Source organism: Bombus vosnesenskii, unplaced genomic scaffold (genome assembly GCF_011952255.1).
Source record: "Bombus vosnesenskii isolate JDL3184/JDL3185 unplaced genomic scaffold, Bvos_JDL3184-5_v1.1 scf7180000013431, whole genome shotgun sequence".
NCBI lineage: Eukaryota > Metazoa > Arthropoda > Insecta > Hymenoptera > Apidae > Bombus > Bombus vosnesenskii.
Window position 1 is genome coordinate 499,251 of NW_022883046.1, and position 20,099 is coordinate 519,349.

Here is a 20,099-nt window from a genome sequence, read left to right on the forward strand (position 1 = left end):
TCCGCTGATTTAAGGCGCGTCGTATTGCTTCCTTCATCAATTGTTCCGAGACTATGTGGCCGCGAAGGAGGAAACGAAGTAACGATCCTCGCTCGATAAATCATACGCGCGTCGCGTGCACCGCGCGAGTTCGCCCGGTTTTCTGACGGACACGGCTGCACCACCTTGAAGAAAAGGACACCACGGTCGTGCGAGTTTCTTCCCGTTACGCGATCGATGAATAATTTACACCACTGGCACGACGACGATCGAGATCAACGATGGAAGTTTTTCGAATGCATTAACGACGCTTATGGCGCATCGTCGCGGCTGCACCCGTCTCCGCTCGCACGTCCCGCGTCCCGCGCCCGCGGTTTATACGCGAAATTACGCGAGGAAAGGCGGCGAATATCCGTTGTGAATCGCACTGGCCTGCGTGCAATGGATAACGGCCGAGAGATGATGTCGTGGAGCAGTGGGATAAAAATAGTTGACCCGCTTGAAAATGCACGCTATCGACTCGAAAGCGCGCGCTCATCGAACGATCAGTTATGCGTCCTCCTCGCGATCGTCGAATTCGTCGAAGCAGTCTCGGAACGCAGCCTACACGTTGCATCTGTGTCGAGCGTGAGCCGCGTCAACTCGAAATGAATATTAATCGGGAGACGCGGAACGTTCAAAACGCACCGGCTCTCTTTGCATATACGATACATTGTTAATCAGAAACAGTAGCGATGATATTATCATCGACTTCTCTTACATATTGTAACTACGTTTTCTCGAAATTAGAAGTTTGTTTTGTACGCGTGAGACTTATTATGGCAGGTTGCATCGACGCGCTCGATCGTCATCACTTAAAATACAATTGTGGAACAAATCGTAATTTATCGCGATCAAGATCATGAGTGTATTCGCTTTAACGAAATGATCCTTAGAGCGGCAAAGCGATGCCAAGTGGCAAACGAGATTACGCGAGACGTATTTTTGCTCTGACTTTCTTTCCTAGTGTCTTCTGTGTCAAACAAACACGCTCCGATCGCTGGTCCGTTCGTTAAGACGATCGAGCGCGTGTTGATTTTTACAGCATACTAATGAAATCGTAAACTCGCAACCCGTTAGAAATCGCAGTCACAAACTCTTCTCTAATCTCGTTATTAACGTGAATTTTACCGCGATGATTTCCCGTTACCGCTAATAGGTGTTCCGCGTCCGATCGTTCCGCGACAGGATGAATGGACTGACCCTATTTGGCCCGAGGAACGAGTTCTTTCAATGAAAACCACCTTGTATGAACGGATCCACCTCTCCTCTGACCCTCGTCTCTCGCGACTTGTCTCTTCGTCCGGTACGAGAAACTCAATGCGAGCCAGCAACAAAAATACTACGCTATTCCCTGGCGTTCATTCAGCTCTCTCGTACCTGTATATCGGGATACGTTTTTTCTTCGTGACCTCGGAAATACATCGTGCTGTTCAGTAGCAAACGATCCTTTCAAGCAATTCAGAAGATTTAATAATATTCAACCTCGCAAGAAGCAATAGAGACAGCAGAGACAAAACTCTCTCGAGTACGCCCTCGAACTTGACAAAAACATGTTTCTCACAAGCGATGACGTTCCTTTAGTTCCTCGTATCAATATTATGCAAGCCGCATTGGCTGCTAAGAGCATAGTTTAACGAACCATTTTGAAAAGATCAAGGCGCGAAGTTGTAACCGTTTCGAACGAACGTGAAAGACAAAATGCTTCCTGGCTGAATAAAGCTTTGCGCGAGACAAAATGGCTCGGAGCTCCACGCCCCGGAATGCGAACGCGTTCAGTTAATTAAACATGGACAAGGCGAATTGTCGATGGTCCTCGGTATCGCCACTTGCACCCGTGCGTTACGTGGCGTGTGTTGACGCGTCATTGAAATACTGCACGGTTCAGTAGCCGCCATTGGCACGATGGCGATCTAGATTAGCTGGATCAGCTCACGGCTCGATCGTTTACTTAGGGCTTAGATCGTTAGATCTGTTCGACCCGTCACGTCGTTTCTATCTAAGGATCGGATTTTCGAAACGATTATCATTGATATGCAAATACTTACGGATGATCGCAGACACGAAAGCAATCGCGTGGAGTTCTTCGATCTGGTAATTTGCAGCGTCCGACACGACCATTGTCCTCGGAAAGATCTATTCCCCGATACACATGACGGTCCTGCAATAGATTCATCGTAATGGCTGTCAGAGGAGCACGGGAAAATAAATTTCCAAGCATTTATTTATCTTGAAGACTTTCTAAGGAGTGTCGACGGCTGGATACCGCGTTCTGTAAGGCGTGAATACGAGATGATGTCATACAGGCGTTGCACCTTCTCCCTATTAACGGTCAGCAACTGTGCGTCGGAGAACTTCCAGATGATCTCATTGGTTAGCGCAAATGAACGATGTCAAAGGGCACGCTACTTGATTCATTCGTTCGATCTGTTCCCCGCCGAGGATGCTTGAACTTTCAGCCTCGGCGGTTTTCCATTTTCATTGTTCCTATTATCCGCGTTAATCGCGAGAGCGATCGCAGAAGCACGAAGGAGATAGACCGAACGAGAAGCCGCGGTCGGAGACCCCGTGGAATTTGGCATCCCGGTTCCGTCTCCGAGATCTATGAGCGTATTTCGTCAGCTCTGGGACGTTGACCGAACCCTTCGTGGTACACCGAATACGTCTTTGTCAAGAAAGGTCTCTCGAAATATTTCCAAGAGCAACAAGTTCCCTAATAACGCAAAACATTTCCAGTCAAAGGGTGGAGTTTATTTTGGAATCCGGACCTGGGAACTGTAGATCGCCGACTAAACTGCCAGTGACAATCGTTTATACGACGTTTACATGCAATGTAAATGAATATTACGTACGATGCTAATCTCGTTTCAACGATTAATCGATGCGAAACATTTGCAGGAGACAGTCGAACGTGAAAGACGAAGATCACGGAACGAACGATCGAAAGTGGTTCGGGTTGATCGGTTACGTGCACTCGCTAGTTGGTTCGCGGGTTGGTCACACGAATCGCCCGTAAAGGCGAAGAAAGAGCGAAAAGGAGAGAAAGAGAAATGGAGAACGGGTAGACATCGATCATAAATTATCTATGAATCGCGCGGTTGCGAGCCTGTGACTAACGCTCGAATCGACCGATTGCCGTGGAGAGCTGCAAACCATCCTTTCTGATTCATCTTTTGCAATTAAAATTCCGCGTACCGTCGCCTCGTGGCACGCAGAATGAAAGAAAAAATATGTCCTGGCTGCTAGGAAGCGGCTGATGGAAAAAAGCCGTTTGACAAGCACATCCGGCGAGAGGCACGTACACGAAGAATCGAGTTTCACGCGACGAAACCGATGCATCGCCATTATACATTCGACGCGTCCTACTAATTTCACAGTTGTCGCGCGGAACGCATCGCTCGGACAGCTGTGCAAAATGCCGCACCAGGCCAGTGCCTGATAAATTTCATAATCGTGTCGATCGTCGCTCGAACGAATCGAGACGCCCAAACCGAAACGAGCGAAGCAATCGATCGACTTCGAAAATATTGTTTTCACGGAGATATTCAAATAGGTCGTGGCAAGAAGGTTGCGTTCGGGGGACGTGTTTCCGTTCGAATATCGCCATTTGAATATCAAATTCTAAATGGTGGAACAATTGTCGGTAACGCGCCGAGTCACCGCGTTACGTCATGAATTTTTTTCCTCGTCGTTGATCGTGCCTAATTTTCATCTTCAGGGTCATGCTTCAACATCGAGAGATAAGCTAACGCGCGACCATCTTCTCCCCGCGCTAATTGGAACGCAACCAGACGTCGCTCGTATAATCTTCCCATTCTGGAGCACGTGCGTCGCTTGTCAACTAAATCATAACCAAATGTTTGTGTTGCGATCACTGCCGAAAATTGTTCGTGCCAAAAGAGTGGTATTTCCGTCGATCGATCGTCGAAGATATCGCTGGTCGCTTTTGCCAAGTAAAACCGTGAAGAAACGACTGTTCAAAGTTTGATCTCAAGACGCATCTTTTTGCAAGACCACCAGCCGCATCGCGAGCGCTTTCACGTGTTTGGAACCAAGCCAAAATTTTGCTTTAGTAAGAACTCGGATTTTTGTTGACGCGCTCGGTAAAAATATTCAAGGAGTTTTCGAACACAGTTGAACGTTTCCGTTCCGATCTGTCGGCTGTTATCATAATTAATGCGCGCGAAATAAAATTACCAAGAAAGAACGTCCAAATATTTGTCGGGGGATTTGAAAGCAGTTAAAGAACACGTCACAACCAAACAGTATTTCGATGGTATGGAAACGACCGTTCGTTACGGATACCCAGAACATCGATAAATCACTTGTCCCGAGTACGATAAGACAGCTTGTAGAGGCTGCGATGAATACCGATCTAGTCGTGATAACGACGCTCGTCGACTCGCCGACAAAAATGTTCCACTAATGATTCCACTATGACGGGCTATTAGACATATGACGCGCGGAATGAGGAACAATCAGTCGTTTGATCTTTCGTTGCCTATTACAAATCGATTATCGTTAACAAGCAACGATAATATCGACGATTAATAAGATCTGGTAACATATTCGGAAATAATTGTGAACGCTTCGTCGTGCGAGGAAACTGAGAAAACCTTAAAACATTGATTTTCTAGTTCAATAGACGGTTTACGCCCATTTGGTGGTTCGATAACGCGTTCGCACGGACGAATCCAACTGCTGCAAGTATCATCCGCGACAATTAAGGTGCCCATTGGTGTCTCGAGCAATTGTCATTCATATCGATTAGTTGCAATGGGCGCGAATCCATTCCTAGAAGTTACGGCAACGCATTATCAATGACGATCGTAGTCGGTTTATGGTCTCCCATGTTCAATGCCAACGACTCGCGGTGGCAGACAGCCTGGCAGCCAGGCGATCCCTTTCTTGGAACGATGAACCTGCGATTTGTATGAGGATCACACACCGAGTTGCCCGTGCCTTCGCATCCACCGCTTTGGTACCTTTCTACATTTTTTCCTGCTATTTTTCTCTCTTTCTTTCTCCATTTCTCTCTATCCGTCTCTTCGTAGTTAAAAATACCGCCGGAAAGACTGACGGGAAGGTTCGCTCGGCTTTACGCTCGTTACTACGAAAATCGATCTGCGAATATTATTTCCACCGGCGCGGCGTGGCGGATGCGTTAAAAAACTTTATTAACGACTGGTCTGCTGGCCGTCCTTGGTTCTCCCCAGGTTCCAATTTCGATTAACCATTGACGTCAACCTCGGATATAAATCGAGACATCTTTGCCAAGAGTGATTCGATATCGGGCGTAAACGGTCGGTAAAAGACGACATCTTGGCAAAAGCGAACATCAAGCAAAATTAGAATGGCCGTTGATGGATAAAGGCAGACTTCCTGTTCGTTTTTGCAAGAACACCGGCCCTCGTGGACGACGCTCTTACCACAAAAATATGTAACCGAGATTTCCATAATGTAAATGACTGGCTTCTTCCATTAATTACGGCAGCTCTAAGCGGACCCACCAGACTAGGATTATTGGGTGGTCCAGCGGTGGTACGATGCCTGGACCCGATATTTAATAACAGGAGGTGCAGCCGTACCGCAGCAATGGTTCTTAACGTTTGCCGTGCCGCGTAAGCTACGTTTAAGGGCGTTTAAAATATTTCTTTTCTCTCTCGTTTACACCTCGAAGACCTTTTGCTCCGAGCCAATTTGTAACCGCATTTACTGTTCGGCAAGCAATACAAATTGCGTTGTTCCGTTGTTCGAAACCGGGCTCTTTACTGCCAACATAGTCGGTTGTGCGATCTTCGCAGGATAAATACGCTCTATGGCATTGTAAATTTTTCAGTAGACACTTACGCGTGTTTCCGGTGGCCGTTGCACAACTCTCCTTCGAACAAGTAACGGGTAGCGCCGATACTAATAACCATACGACACCGGTCGATTCGTTTTACGTGCCCTCCGCTTCACCCACGAAACGCGAACAAATCGAACAGCTCTCGTGGACGCCGGAGATCGAATCTTGTACTCGCGCGATGTAATCGTCTGCGCTGTTTTTCTGAAAGTCGTGCCAACACACCGTGATCTTTTTATAAGGGATACACGCGACTAATATTTTATAGCGGCGCGAAGACAATGCACGATAATGCACTTAACGACTGTGCTCGTTCCTGTAGCCAGCTGGCGTGCATATAAACCAACTTGATCTCTCTTCGTGATCTCTGCACCGTTTCCATCGGCCCGAAAGAATTTTCCATTAAATCGGTCGTTTGCCCGTCGTGAACGTTTCGATCGCGATGTTCGCCCGCGTAAATCAATCGTCGGAATTTTAGAAGCCGACTAACGATAAATCGTCGAAAACGTACACGCGATACGCGCGTAGATCGTCGGTTCCGTAACTCGTAATCGATTAATCATCGGCGGGCCCCTTGAGAAATGGCATTCGTTTGAAAGAAAAACGCGTATGGTCTAGTTTATAATGGTAAAACGGGACGGTGTTATCGGCGTTGGCAACGCGTTGCCAACTGTTTCGACGATGAGTGGCGAAATCCTGTAGCGCAGCTAACCGGTTAATACGGAATAAACAGCGTATCGACAGCCTCGGAATTTTTATCGTGAATTTTCACGATCTGTGACTCGCGACGATGGTCGTGCGAAGATCAGGACCCGCTTGCGCATTCGGTGACCCTTGACACTCGGCCACGACGCGCCATCGTAAAACGCGGACGTTCAATTCTCCGAAATTGATTCTCCTTTTTACCGTCGTTTATCGCTACCGCTCACCATTGAATTTAATTATTATTCTCCGACACCAACTGATATCTAATCGCAGGCGCACGCGATAGTACTCGCATTTACTCATCTGTGTACATAACAAAGTTCGACGAGAAGAGAAAACCGCGGACACCGTCGAACACGAAAAACTTTTCGATTTATAGATCTTGAAAGGTTTCGCGGGAACCGGTGGGCGAGAGATACGGAAGCGAAATTCAGAAAGCGCGATGTCGATGGACTTTAAATTTGGCCCAAAGCCGACCTCTTTCCGACCCTGAATCCTTTGAAATCGTTAACGATAGTGCATCGACCGAATTTATTAGCGACCTAATCCGCTTCTTGCGATACGAGATCAAAGAGAAGGGAAGACTCGTATATTTAATCTTGTTCATACGGCAAGGGAGCTTGCGAACAAAATATCGTTATACCGATCGAAGCGGCCAAGGTTTTTTCCCAACGTAAATGGATTTCTTTCATAAAGTAACGTCCGACGATGAGAAACGCACAACCAAGAGAGATCGTACGCGAATAAATGTCGCGACGCGAACAGACAGGAGTCGCGTTTGTAATTGCGATAACAACGTCATTATTCACCGTTTCGAAACGAGCTGCCCGAGGAAATCAATCTTTTCTCATCGTTCGTAAAACATTCTTTAAAGTGAATTACGCGTGTATCCGCACTACTAGCAGATACACACGATCAAAGGAACGCGACGATAACCATTGTTGCATAACGAACGATACATCGGTTTTCGAGTAATTGGACACATTGTGAGCACGTTGGGTGTCGGACAAGTTAATTCCAGCCGCCTTTTGTCCGGTTACTGATAAATTATTTCGATTTTTAGTCCCGCGACCTCCAGCCACCGCTATCAGATCGAACCCGCTCGCCAAGGGATAAGTGAAAACAGACGGTCGTTTCTTTGCCTCGGGACCGTTTCTATTCAATTACCCGTTACCTCTACACGTAGTAGAGATTTAAAGGACAATGTCCGATACGGTAGGAACGATAATAGGATAACAACGTAGGACGGGTTCGAGATTCGGGCGTGAAATTTCGCGTAACTCGGGTTTAATCGTGGAAAAAAGTCTCGCGAAGATCTGGTATATCGACGGGATGCGTGTTTTTGTTGCAGCGTAATCGGTGCCGGAGCTGGCGGCACGGCCCTAAAAAAGCGCGTTTGAATGGGATCTCGAGTGTGGCATAAAACGAAAGGCACGCGAAAAAGAAACGGCAGACTACCACGAGTTTCGAGTGTTCATCGACGAGAGGCTCGCAGCTCGCAGCTGGCAGCCACGCGAAGTGTCGACGGTAAACCAAGCATCCACGGAGAAATTCTGCCCGGATTGTACGTGCACACGCGCGCGATCGCAGGGATTGTTTCTATTAAGCGGCTCGAGATCAAAGCATCCAGATGTTGCAAACTGCGATTAAGTAGACCTCTGTTCTCCTTCCGGACAGTTTTCGTTCGTGCGGCGAATGGCGCGTCGCGATGAGATGCAAATTCGCTTATTAACCTTATCGCCGGGCAAAAATCTCGCGGACCAGCTGCAGGGGAGTGTTGGCCCACCCACGATTCAGAAAACGATCACGAAACTGCGATTAATTTTTTTGGATTTCTTCACCGCTAGCACGAGCTATCGCGCCAGCGAATCTTAGATATTATTTCATCCCGAATATTTCAGCTAAAAATTCATCAAGATTTCTTTCTTCGTTCAGGACTACGCCGAGGACGAGGACGAAGACGAAACTCCGGCCACGACCACCTCGTCAACGACGACGACCACCACCACGACCACCACGACTACCACTACCACTACACCAAAGCCTGTGGTTACCCAGAATTACGATTACCGGGATCCGAGAACGTATGAGGGTGGGACAGGGGCGCAGTACAACGGCTACCAATCGAAAAGTGACTACCCGTCGATGTCGGCGCACAGCGTTCACAAGTGGCAGTCTCTGGGTACTCGAGAGAGCGTCAAAGAAACCAGAAGCAACATGCAGCAATACAATAAGAATGGGAAGAGTAAGTTGGCTTCGATCTATGCGACGTACATGCTTCGATGGCTGAATGGAAAAAAAAGACATACAGAGAATTCTGATCGCGTAGAGAAAAACCTTGTCTCGACAGCCGTGCCGTAATCGAAATTCCATCCTGTCGATTTATGCAAATATTTGCAGGGCGCCCTCGAAACTGCACCTGTCTGCTCTCTTTCTCTTATAGCTGTATCGTTATTAATCGTTATTAAATCGACGATGGTGGTCTCGTAGCTATATATCTCGTCAACACGATACTTCAACCTCGCTACCAATTATTTCTCCAACATAAATATCAGACAAAAAGCGAATGACTTTCTCGTTAATTACGGCCGACGACTAAAAATTAATAAATACAGTGCGATGTACAGGAAACGTACGTAAATATCGTCATCGTCGAATAAACCGAGACGACAAGACCAATCTTTTTGCTTCGCGCATTTACCTTCCGCGCGCTTATTAGAAACTTTACGTTTTCGTTTGTTCTCTTAAAGACGGTTTAGCTTCTCGAGCAATCTTTTGCAAGTGGCCCTTCCTTCTCGATCGACGGTTTCTATCACGCGAAGCAACGCTCGATCGTAACGGCAACCTATCAATATGCAAATTAATGATGACGACTGCGCCGTAACCACCGTGATTGCAGCAACTTCAACCGCCCTTCGTTCGGGTTCTCTGGCGTATTACACGGGTTGTATACTCCCCCCCCCCCTGACCCCTCTGCTATTACCTGTTAATTCATATCGAGCCGCTCGAATCAATTTACCGCGCTTCAGACACGCCGTCTACCAATGCTTGCTCGATCCTCATTGTTGCTCGTTCTCGGTAAGTTCTGTTGCAGGGTAGCATCGCATTGCGAATTAAATGTAACTTTTTGCAACGATCGTATTCGCCGCGACAAATCAAGGCCACGATAATTCGGACTAAGACAACCTCGTTTGAAACGGAGCGGTCGCGCGAAAGAGAATCAATCTGGCTGGCGGAAAAATCAAGGACAATCAGATCTAATCCCTTTCTCTTATAATACATTCCAGAATACGTTTGAATACAGGATGTTCGACGAGCGAGCATACTTTAGCTTCCCTGACGGTCGTGCCTCTATTGTAAACGCGCCGATATAATCTCGTGTCAGTGCAGCCGTGGCGAGAATAACGCCTACGTTCGAAATTAGCATAAAGCCAGATCGCCGACGAAGATTAAACCAAAGAAAATAATCTCCGCCAGGAGACATTTCCGAAACTTCTCCCTCGAGTCGTTTTATTTACACTTCCGCGCCACGCGTCGTCATTCCGCTCGTACGTATGTATATCGCTCGCGACGAATATCATTATGTTTGTATTACTAGTTGCAATTTTCCTGCTCTTTCCTCTCCAGCCAAATTGCCATTTTCGTTTTCCCTCGCTACCTTTGTCGCTGTTCGCAATTTCTCTTCCGATATCCTTAGCTTGCTCTTTACAGCCAAGATTCCCTGCAAGTAATTTCCACAAAGCTATGGTAGCAACAATTTTGGAGAAAGCGGTCATTAGACGACACTGACCGCAAGATGGATACCATCCGCGATACATGCTCGGTCAAGATGGGACAGGGCGCAGACGAGATCCCTCGGCTATCGTAGGAAGTCGTGCGGCAGAAATTAAGTAGGACCTTTCGTGAAATATACCGACAGCAACCTATCTTTTTTCGTGAACTCCGATGAGCGATGTTTAACCTCGAAGAACACCCGTTATTATCGGTCGGGTGATTCTTCGTAATTTTAATCCTCGGTTTACTACTTTTTGATACGATACATACGTAGATATGACACAGCAGTTATTATCAATTTCAAGAAATAATCATCGCGTTTAATAATCGGTATTAATCGTTACAGATGTTGCATTCCTCGGTCTGTCTAACACGAAGAAAGAATGTTGAATAAGTATAGCTGGCAGTAAAGATACAGCGAAATGACGAGAAAGATGCGCAATGTCCTTGATGTCTATCGATGTTACTGTCTGATGGCGTAACTCAAGACCTCGCGACATCTCAAAGGACTACCGTAATCGTTTCGTCATCGTTCCCTCGTTGTCTTGAATCAGCCTCTTTTCTTTCGCGGTTCTCACACCGCGAAACGCATCGGCCGAAACAAACCAGGCAACTGGAGGACGCGGTTCCTCGAATAAACGAACGGCGCTCTCTCGTTAAGAGATCGAGAGCTGCTTCTTCGAAGCGCGGCTTGGAGTGCTCGTAATTTCGCGAACCGCATAACCCTGGTTTTATATCCGCGCGTGGCTCAGAGGCATCGTTCTTAGTCACAGTCATCCAAAGACCGACGTTTGTACGTCATTCGTGGATACGATCGTTGACAAACGATAGTTTAACGAACGTCGAGTGGAATTCCCGATCATCTCCGGGTTCACCGATCAGCCGCAATAGTTTTCGATTATACACAACGGTTCCGCGATGTCTCGCTGGAATCGAGTTGCTCCGAACTTGGCCCGATTAACCCCATCGACGAGATCCGGCGAGTCTGGCTCCCGGGCAGACCATAAACCTCCAATTTACAATCGTCGAGACGCCGTCGAGAAAACTTTGTTACGACGTTTTGCTAAAAATACTCCGCTTTGTCGTGACCAGACTCATGAATCTCGTGCCCCACGGATACGTAACCGCGACACCGAGTGCATAGCCGTCAGTGCAGGCGTTGCAGCAACACTGTCTTTATTTATGCGGCGATTAGCGCGCGTTTATATCTTAATATCGAGGCACGATCGTAGGAACGCGCCTTAACCTCCGTGGATTCTTCCTGGCACCTCGAGTCGCGGCTGTTTGAACTAGGATTTATTGATTTCTAGGTACAATGTAGTTTCTCCCGTAGTCGTCCATACAAATTGCAGCGAGCGATAGCTGCGGCATAATTATCGACGCTCCGTGAAACGCGTAGAAAGCGATTAGGTATCTGCGCGCTGAATCAATAGAAAGCTCGCATGACTTATGTCACCTGCCTTACAGATTCGTTTTGAAATGCCGAGGCGAGCTGTCACGCGACATCTCGCGCGTCTAGTGACCAAGAGAATAGAAGGCAATTTCTTTTTCAAGGCTAAGCTTTCCTCGATTTGTCTTGGCAAGCAAGGTCGGTATAGCGAATTGACGAACTGTGTTTCAGCGGCGGAAATCCGAGAGGCTCTTCAACACGCGATGAAGGTATCGCGAGAGGGCAGCTGCCGATGGCCACGACCGAGGGTGATTCCGGTTCGTGACGTTTACCCAAGCCCGTCGACCACCTACATTCCACACTGCGCCATCTTGCACAGGTGCTCAGACGACACCGGATGTTGCAGATCGGAAGCGCTCACCTGCGTGCCTAAGCTCTCGCACCGCGTCGAGCTCTCCTTCTATGTAAGTAAATCTTCCTTTTGTCCCGATACGAATCCCGCGCGACCATTTGCCACGACGACGCGCCATGCAAATTCACGCTGCAGTCGAGTAGAACATGCTTCTCGATCGAACGACAAACTAACCCGCGACCGTAGGCTCGTTACACGATAGATAAATCGAGCGTGAGAGAGAGAGAAACGGATAGAGAGAAAGACAGAGAAAGGCAGATGTAAGTAGATACATTGCACGGCGCAGAACGATGGATGCCACGAAGCAACAAGGAAGACTTTATCACCGAGGAGAAAGTACCATTAATCGTGTAAAGTGTATTACGGAGAATTTATTAGCAAGAAGTCAAAGAGTCGCGGTATTCCGACGTAATTTATAGGGCACGCTATCGCCGATATCAAAACGCAAATCGCCAACGATTTGAAACTTTGCCCGACGGAGGCGCGCGAGAGTTTTCTGGCTCAATGCGTACACGACGGTTAATGAACAGCGACGTTATCGGTGAACCGCGAATTCGATGACTAGACAAAACATGCTTATCTAGTATGAACTAGAAAAAAAATTGGTCACGTAAATTTCTCGGCTTTCATGCCTGCCCATTAGTGTCACGGAAAACGGGTATACGTAGTCCGTGCGTTCGTTGGAATGTCGGTGGAATTATTTTTCCTTATCTCCGGTTAGCTACGCGACCGCGTACGATCGAGCGTCAGAATTTATCGAGGTGTTCGTTACGCTAGCGTTCCTTGCAACCGCAAACGCCAACAATTCTATTGCAACTATTCGTCAATTTGTATTTCGACGAGCATCGCTAATCGATGCTAAAAGCAGGTCTTCCGGGTCGATGCCTGATTCAATCCACCAAGCACGCGATGCGTTCTCCAATCGATACTACGAACCGCTTATGAGGATCGACGCACCCTTTTAAAATCAGTATGGCCGTAATTGAACGGACGACACGCGTCTCCTCTCACGGTGGTCCATCGCGATGCATCGTGTCGTGCTAATCATGCAACACTATATTTATGCACGAAATTTGATCCCCGACTAAATTATCGGTTCTCCTACCTGTATATTACGCTGGATTGTCGTCGATGCGCGGGCTTAAGGTCTGCTCGCAATTGCGCGCGCTTGTTCACGCAAACGCGAAACTCGTTTCGACCTTCTGACCGAATCGATCTACCGGATTCGACGAGATACGAAATTCTCTCGCTGGAAATTCGAAATTGCAAAGGAAAAGGTTCGCCGACAAAACAATCGTTTTCCATCCATAAAACTTCATTTTGCGAACCGGTAGTCAGGATTGTGCAATTGATCGCGGATGCAGGTTAGGTTTAAAGGTGCACTTCGTGCAACCCGATACTTTTGTAGCACCGTTTTATCCCGCCATTACAGACAGCTTGATCGATACGCCCCTTTCTCTTCCTCGTTTTCAATCCAGCTTGATATAATCAAATTCCGCATATACGACCGATAGATCGCGCCTCGTGTTGAAATTTTGAAATTTTAGACCAACATGCTGTGCTTCTACGTATGACCGTTGCATTATGTCGAAGTAATGAACACGTAACTTGAAAATTGTATGCGTATTTACCGTAGATGGTTGGAAAACAGAGATGACTCAGTTCCGTCGACGAGGAATAATCTAGCGACTGGGTCAATTAGGTGCTAACAATGTCTCATCGAACGCGGTTTGTCACCGATAATATCGCAACCGAGGACGTCTCGCTGATGTTTGCAATAAATTACGCAAAGCTTGAACAAAGAAATACGCATGGAGGTTAACTGCAAATATTTGAACGAGCCGCAAAAATGTAACAGACAAACGGTTATTAAAGACAACAAATCGAGCGTAACGCGTTTGAAAAGCAATCGCTAGGGTTTTTGCGCTCGGTAGAAAGTGTGGTTCGACTCTTTTCTAAGTCGTTCTCAGTCTATCAAAGTGCAAAATCCTAAATTAATAGCGTTATTTCGTGAGTCATTCCGAAGTAAAGCTTCGTGGAATATAGAAAATAGAAAACGTTTATATATAAGAATAGAAGACTTTCGAGTCGTTATTACCGAAAGTTTGCAAGCTGAGTGTTTCGTTTGGTTTAAATACGAATACGAACGATGCTCGAAAACGGGAGCGTTCCCTAGACGCGAAACAGCGTAGCTATAGATTTTCAGTGACGAGGGCTCGGCAAGTCATTAAACTTCACTAGCGATCTTAATGAATCAATTAATCGTGATAGATCTATCGCATCCCTACTGGACTGCAATCCACGCGTCGTGGATTAGATTGAACTACATTCCTAGGCGATCCAGCGAAACATCTTTCAACCAAGTTATTCGTATCGTTTCTCTGTCGAGTTACTTTCCGTACCAATTCAACGTTCAGGAATCACGTTTTTTATCTTTACTACATTTTTAATATATTTTTTTCTATATTCTGCGATGAGACCGGAAGATTCGAACGAAGAACGGTATGTGCGCGCAGATTGTTAAAACCTGCCGTATGATGTTCTCGAGACTGCATGGCGTTGAAAATAAAAACCATCTCGATATAAATTGCAATAAGCGGGCCATGTAATTGCCAATGCAAAGGTGCAATAACACCGCGGGTATAATTTGCATTTCGCAGCGATTACCATTCGAGCTTCGCCAAGCAACATTAGCATAAGTTCTCGTCGACTATTGTCGGAATCGATGGCGGGCCGTGTAAATACGCGACATCGTATTGTCGGATCCTCACGAATTAACGCTCGATGTTCCGGGGTGGTTCGAATAGTCTCGCTCGTGATATCGTCGCGCTCGAATTTCGTGCTTTACGATCGCACGAACTGCATATTTCTGTCCGCAAAGACGGAACAGATGTCTTGCGAAGACTTGAACTCAGCCACGTCATAAAGGACGTTTCATAAGTCATAATCTTGGAGTGGTTCGCGCGAATCGCGACCGACCACTCTCACACGACTACGGGGATCGTCGACCGTTTAACTCCTCAAGGCGAGAGTCTGCACGGGAAAGAACAGAGAAGCGCTCATCGAGACAAGGAGGAAACAAAAAATCTCTCGATTAGACGTCGAACCGCTAAATAGGATTGGAACGATCGATCGCGTGTTCGTTGGATCGCGAGAGGTATTTCATAAAACGCGAAAACGTTAATTGCACGTCGAAGAACTGCTGTATACTTTCTAAAGCGTACTTTATCTCGGCAGAGATCATTCGATATATCGTTTGGTTGTACACCCACGCGGAAAGTATGGCCAATCAGCGGCAACAACCGATTGTGATAAATGTACAGGGCCAGGGCCACTAGGGATCTCCGCTGGGAGAGAAGCCCATAAATTTAATGAGATACATTGGGTTTTTTTTCGTTGTGTCATGGCCCGATACTGTGCTGTAGAATGCGAGCAATCCTACCCTCGGTCGTAACATTGCTCGCACAATGCTGCTAAACCGTTATATCAATTACGGAGCGAACGCGGCAGTCGTAGACGAGGAAGAAAAACGCAACGAGACGCGACAAAGATCGATCGGGATCGACGAAAGCTGCTTCGGCTACGAATGAGCGGTGTTACGGTCAGCGAAAAAATATGCGAGAGAGTTCGCGAAGTAAAAAACCTTTGCCAAGCTGACAGCTCTTTGCAGCGAGTGCCCGACGAGACGGCGTGCTCCAGTTAACATCTATAATTATCACGAGCAACCCCTTGCGTTGACACCTGCCGAGGAAGACGCGTTTACTCCATCCGTCTGTCGAACCTACGGGTCACGACTTTATCACTGAGCTTGTCCTCCCGCGAATGAGTCAGTTTCACAGCCAGACCGAAATTGGCTAAGTATCAAATTTGCTTCGGACGCGGATGTGCAAGTTCCTTGTTGCTGCCGAGATTCTACATCGTCCATGATGTATGCAGATCCGCAACTAAGTGCGACACGAACCTTAGGGTTTATTAATAGTCAGCCAGCGTGGCTTCCGTGATACCGAAATACGCTGATTTATAATCTCACCCTAGGTCCCGGCTCGTGCCCCCGGAAAAGTAACTGGGTTAACGTCTGTCGATCGTTAAGACCTTCTAAAAACGCCGTGCGTACGGTGCCCATTCGAAAGATGCAGTATATTACAGCCCACGGTGTTCCACGAATTACCATCAAATCCTAGATGAAACAAGAGACGCGAACATCACGAACCCGTAGGTACCAACGGCATCCTATCGTCGATGTTTCTCCGAAACGTTTCGAATTTCACTTTATGCCAAGTTTTCTCGCTTGCCAGGTACTGTTATAGCAGATCCAGCGCCATACTATCACCCATCTTCGTCGGTAGCCTGCGACGATTTACGATCCTACCGATTAAACGCGATCGTTTGATCGGGTAAACGCTACGGGCGATGCATCGCGCAACCGTATCGTGTATTTCCAACGCGACGATTATTTCCAACACGACCGGATATGCATTACCGTACCACTTTTCGATACGGCTCAGTCACCTCGTTCCCTCGCATTTGCATCAACGGCGATTGCGATTTTTACGCAGAAACTGGCAACTCGAAGCGAGGATAACGCACCGGTGTTTGTCTCGGTTGATGTATGACGGAATCGTCGTAGCTGGTGAGGGAAGGTCGTCGATTTTCTAATTCGATTTCTCCGCGAATCACATCGCAATCCCGAGAGAAAATATCGCGTGTCTCTTGTTTATTCGATTCTGCGATGACTAATGCCTTGCATCAGTTTGCACGAGAAAATCATTCGAAACCGCGACGAAATCGAAGGAAAGATCTATGGCGTTGTTTCGATGAGAAGTTCAACATAATTCGTTACTTTTTATCCAATACAAGTGTAAGCTGTGTATAGTCGACAAACATAGAAACGATATTGAAGGAAAGTTGGAAAACGTCGTTAACTCTTTGCGATTTATTTGACTTCGCTTTAATCTCTTTCCCTCATATTTTCAGTTGGTTTATTTGTACTACCGCTTAAATTGTGTACCTTACGTTTTCGTATAATTGCTTTTCCATTTGTTTAGTTATGTTCGAGTTTACACGAAACTTGTGGAATTCTCTAAAACCGTGCGACTAGAAACCTGCTCGTACTATCTCCACGTGCTATCATCGATGGTGCACAGGACATGGAATGCGTTAACAAAGTCCCCCGATAATTCAAAGTAAAACCATACAGGTACGAGCAGTTACGAGGTTCTTCAAAGTGTCTAGGGTGACCAGAATCGTTTCTATCGGGTCACTATTTATGTTCTAGTGCCATTAGTTATCGCGAAAGCTTTAAAGCCGCTGCCATAGTCTCGGGTCGTAATTCGGGGCGGCGGCTGTGGCACAGGCCTTTCTCCCTTAAGATACTAGAGTGGCGATATTCACCGTCGCGTAATCGGCCATAAAACGTTTCGACAAATTTTTGCCTCGCAATACGTAGGAAGGGGCGTGAGCGAAAGACGCAACGACGTCGCGATAATTGCACGCTCGGCGAAGTCGTTAACCGCGAAACGGAATCGCAGTTAACCATTTCGGTTGGGCAAAGTAGCGAACGATCGAAGAAAATTTGACAAAGCGAAATTTGAGTAGCTGTGTCGCTGGGCTCGAAGCCGGCTACTATAACGGCCAATGGATGCCCTCCACGAAAACGAATTACCTTGCTGGATATTGTTTTAGTCAATCTCGAAACAACGATGGCAAACCTGCTTTCGCTCTTGGCGTTTGGTCAGCCGTCGGAAATGCACGTGGAGGCGAATAAAAGCTGGACGAGTGCGATGAGCGAGATGGAAACGCTGCGAGCGTTAAAACGAAAACGAATTTCTTTCCATGGAAATCTGCGTGAAGGCGCAACTCAGTAAAATGGACTTTCGTCTCCCTGAGCAAGATACGAGAAAGGATATACAGCTATTAACCCTCGGAGAACTTGTTTCCGAGACGAGAGAAGACCAAGATTCAACGAAATGCGTAGGAGATGCCAATCGGAAGGGCTGAGACTAGTTATCATTTTTAATGGTTCCCCGGAGTTGCCAGGCTGCTCGCTACCAGAATCAACGGCCACCTCGTTGTTTCTGGGTAAAAGGGGACCCCACGCAAGATTAACGATGCCTGTCCGACGTCGTGAATGGAGACTCGCATCGCCACAGACATGCCCGTCATTTTAATGGGACGCCGACGTGGCTCTTATTTCGGAATTACACCTGACCTGACGGAACCGAGTTCCTGACAGGTGGCAGCGAAGAAATGCCGTCCCATCGGACCTCCTTATCGCCTCCTTAAGCCTCTTACGCGAGTGTCCTGGGTTAAACCGTTTAAACTACGGGAAATAAACGACGTCTCGACGCATGTCGTGCGGGCAATCGGTGTTTCGTTCGGTCCACACCGACTGTCCGATAATTTTCGTGTTTGTACAACAGGAAAGAAAGAGACTAGAAGAATCGCTCGTTATCGTCGATACTTTAACTCGAAAGATTTAAACCAAGATTCAATAGCAACCGAATTCGTATAGCATCGGTTGCATTTGCCACGAAAAAGAAAACAGATGGAAGATGCTACGAACAGTAAAATACTCGTTAAAAATCAATCGTAGGGCCAAGCTGACAAAAGGGAGGATCGCAGTCACGACTTCCTTTTCCGCTGGTCCGTGGAGACTCGCCTACTCGCGCTGACCCCATGGGGTCAGCTGTCAGCTATCGATAGTCCCGCCTCGTACACACCAGACATACCCTCACATGCTAAGCACCGTGTTATTTCTATTTTTGTTCGAATGTCGGTAGATACGAGTGCGATGCATCGTAGTCCCGGTGTTCGGTGCGTGCTCGTTCACGACCACGTACATTCTCGCGGAGAACGTTTACCGCATCATCGTCGATCCCACATTTCACAAACGAGTCCGATGGCTTCGCTCCAATCAGATACGCTCCTTTTACGCCAGTCAATGAAATTTCCCGTTTACGATCTACCTTTGACAACTTTCAATCAATGATACTCGGTGCGTTAATTCGATAATCGACCGGCAAGCGAGAACGTTCGACGTTGCTCGAAACGAATATCCCAGTTAAACCGATGAATAATTCCCGATGATCGGGTAGCGTAAAACGGTGTCTCGACTGTTTTGTAATCCATTGTCTCGACGCGTGGAAAATGGGGCGACATGTTCGATGATAGTTCCAGATAACATACGAGTCTAGTTACGCTTACCGCTTCTGCTGGAGAGCCTCAGACGATCTCGTCAGAGTGTTGTCGCTCGGAAGGCTGGAGAAGTTGATAATTAACGACGGTCGAATTTGACACCGTGTATACGTATAATAGTCGTTGGGAATGGCGCGGGTCGACCGCGGGTGCGTATTATCGAGAGAAGGCTACTAGTTGCAAGAAAAGGCAGTAACAGGATGCTGCTCGGTAAGTCACACGACCGGATAAGATTACATCTTTTGAACTGTTCGAGAAACGTGATTTACAGGGCATAGTTTAGAAATAAATCTCCTGCGGGCAGATTCGTCTGTTCTTCGTTCGTTGGAAGTTATATAATATTACACGCTATTACAGCCATCGAGTTAATAAGCGTTTGGTAGCGATCGCGTGAAACTTCAAGCGACAACCGGTCAGCAGGAGTTGCCGGTTGTTTTCTACGTTCAAGTCGCGCGCGCGCACACCATCCTGCGCCGTCTTTCCCTTTTTTTCTTCGCGCTACCTTTCGTAATAGACACTCGTGCCAAGCAAATTAGCATAAGACCGCTGGGCGATGCAATTTATTTGCAGCTAGTGCCACGTCCGCTACATCGTCGGCCAATCGCCGTTTCTCGAATAAAGAATCGCAAAATCCGCTATCTTACGCGTTTCTTTCTTTACCTGTCGATCGATCTCTTCTTCGCTCGGAAATAGAATGAATTTTTGCCGGACGTTCCAGAGGATTGAAAGACAGTTTTCCTGCAGTTTCCGTTAGGAAACTT

At 47.1% G+C, this 20,099-nt stretch overlaps 1 protein-coding gene across 1 annotated transcript in view; it reads left to right on the forward strand.

Annotated features, from left to right (window-relative positions):
• LOC117238028 overlaps positions 1 to 20,099 on the forward strand; it is a 59,869-nt gene that overhangs the window by 17,219 nt on the left and 22,551 nt on the right. The window contains exons 2-3 of the mRNA XM_033502561.1: positions 8,504 to 8,813; positions 11,964 to 12,196. Coding sequence (XP_033358452.1) covers positions 8,504 to 8,813; positions 11,964 to 12,196 — 543 coding nt within the window. The remainder of the gene's footprint in view (positions 1 to 8,503; positions 8,814 to 11,963; positions 12,197 to 20,099) is intronic.